The sequence below is a fragment of the Notothenia coriiceps genome, unplaced genomic scaffold (genome assembly GCF_000735185.1).
Source record: "Notothenia coriiceps isolate Sejong01 unplaced genomic scaffold, NC01 NC01_scaffold00005557, whole genome shotgun sequence".
Taxonomy (NCBI): domain Eukaryota; kingdom Metazoa; phylum Chordata; class Actinopteri; order Perciformes; family Nototheniidae; genus Notothenia; species Notothenia coriiceps.
In genome coordinates this window covers 17718-19319 of record NW_011338258.1, presented here as the reverse complement: position 1 = coordinate 19319, position 1602 = coordinate 17718, and the positions used below count along the sequence as shown (strand labels likewise).

The window sequence follows — 1602 nt, the reverse complement described above, 5'->3', positions numbered from 1 at the left end:
GTGTGTGTGTGTGTGTGTGTGGCTCTAGCGGCTCTAGCTCTAGCCAGCTGACCCGTGTAGAGGAGGATGTCTCTGAGTCTCAGAAACCTGAGAAGCCCACCCACAGCTCTGTGATGAGCGTCACCAACACGACTCTGGGCGCGGCCCCGAAGAAGCAGGTGAAGCGCCGCCACCGCCGCAAGAAGAGCAGCTGCTCCCCCGACTCGGTGGAAACCAACGGCAAAACGGAGCACAGCGAGTGCAGCCTCAGCGCTGAGTGCAGCGAGCTCGGGGAGAAGAAGGAGCGGACGGCCAAGACCCGGAGAGAGCTCCCCCCTCGCCTCCGCACCACAGGGGGCCCGCCCTCTGACTCCACCTCTGAGGAGGAGGCAGGGCGAGAGGACCGCAGCTGGAGCAAAGAGAAAGCCCGAAGAGTGAGGCGCCGCAGCGGAAGCAGCCGGGAGAGGGATGGAGCCAACGAGGGGAAAGAAGAAGAAGAAGACAAGGTGATGGAGCTGCAGTCGGTGTGCTCGGAAGAAGGGAAGGAGAGCCTGCCGCTGGCGGAGGAGAGAGCCGGGCTGAAGAAACGCAGCAACCGGGCCTCCGTGAAGAGAGACGAGCACGCCTCACAGAGAGGAGGCTCACAGAGCAGGGAGAAGGAGAAGAGCTCCAAGTCAGACTCCTCCTCAGGCTCCTCCTCACTGTCCGCGGACGGAGAGGAGCTCATCAACAAGAGATACCAGGAGAAAGGGGCAGGGGGGGGCGACATGTCAGTGCCCACCCCTCAGAATCACTGTGCTATGAACGGAAGCACACAGTACTCTGACGACTCTGATACGGATGTCTGCAGGTGAGTGAGTGCTTGTGAGGCTTATTTCAGTGTCTGTGTGTCCACGTATCATCCATCAATATCACTTTCATCATTTAAGGTCATGGTCCAAAAAGGGAGCTTCTCTTGGTCAGGGAGACAGTAGATACCCCACAAGTGTAATCCATTAATGTCATTTTATGATTAGAAGATGCCAAATAAGTGTAAGGGGGTAGAAGTATAAGGTGGCATGATAAGAAAATACTCAAGGGAAGTAAAAGTACCTCAAATTTGTACAATATCCGACTTGCTTATGTGTGAGTACTTCATGTTTATTTTCTATGTGTGTAGGATCTGCCACTGTGAGGGGGATGACGAGTGCGCCTTAATAACGCCTTGTCGCTGCACGGGGAGTCTGAGTTTCGTGCACCAGTTCTGTCTCAACCAGTGGATCAGGTCCTCGGACACTCGCTGCTGTGAACTTTGCAAGTTTGACTTCGTCATGGAGACGACGCTCAAACCGTTGTGCACGGTAGGCAGTCACACTCATATACTCCATTCACAGCTATGAGCTGAGATCTATTGTCAGGCTGCAATAATGAAAATGTTTCTCTCTCCCTCTTCTAAAAACTCTCCCCCATCCCTCCTTCTTCCAGTGGGAGAGGCTAAACATGTCAACGGGCGAGAGGAGGAAGATCTTCTTCTCGGTGGTCTTTCACCTGCTAGCAGTAACGTGTATTCTGTTATCAGTCTTCGTTCTGGTCATGAGAACCTCAGAAGAGATCAAAATTGGGAGGAACGGTGAGTTCTCAACG

The 1602-nt window shown here is 53.9% G+C and overlaps 1 protein-coding gene across 1 annotated transcript in view; it reads left to right on the top strand.

The window, feature by feature from the left end:
* The window catches only part of marchf1 (uncharacterized), a gene marked incomplete at its 3' end in the record, with an annotated part of 8312 nt that extends 6719 nt beyond the window's left edge, over window positions 1-1593 (top strand). Inside the window, exons 4-6 of the mRNA XM_010768301.1 lie at window positions 29-829; window positions 1139-1319; window positions 1444-1593. Coding sequence (XP_010766603.1) covers window positions 29-829; window positions 1139-1319; window positions 1444-1593 — 1132 coding nt within the window. The remainder of the gene's footprint in view (window positions 1-28; window positions 830-1138; window positions 1320-1443) is intronic.
* Between the last annotated feature and the right edge of the window lie 9 nt (window positions 1594-1602).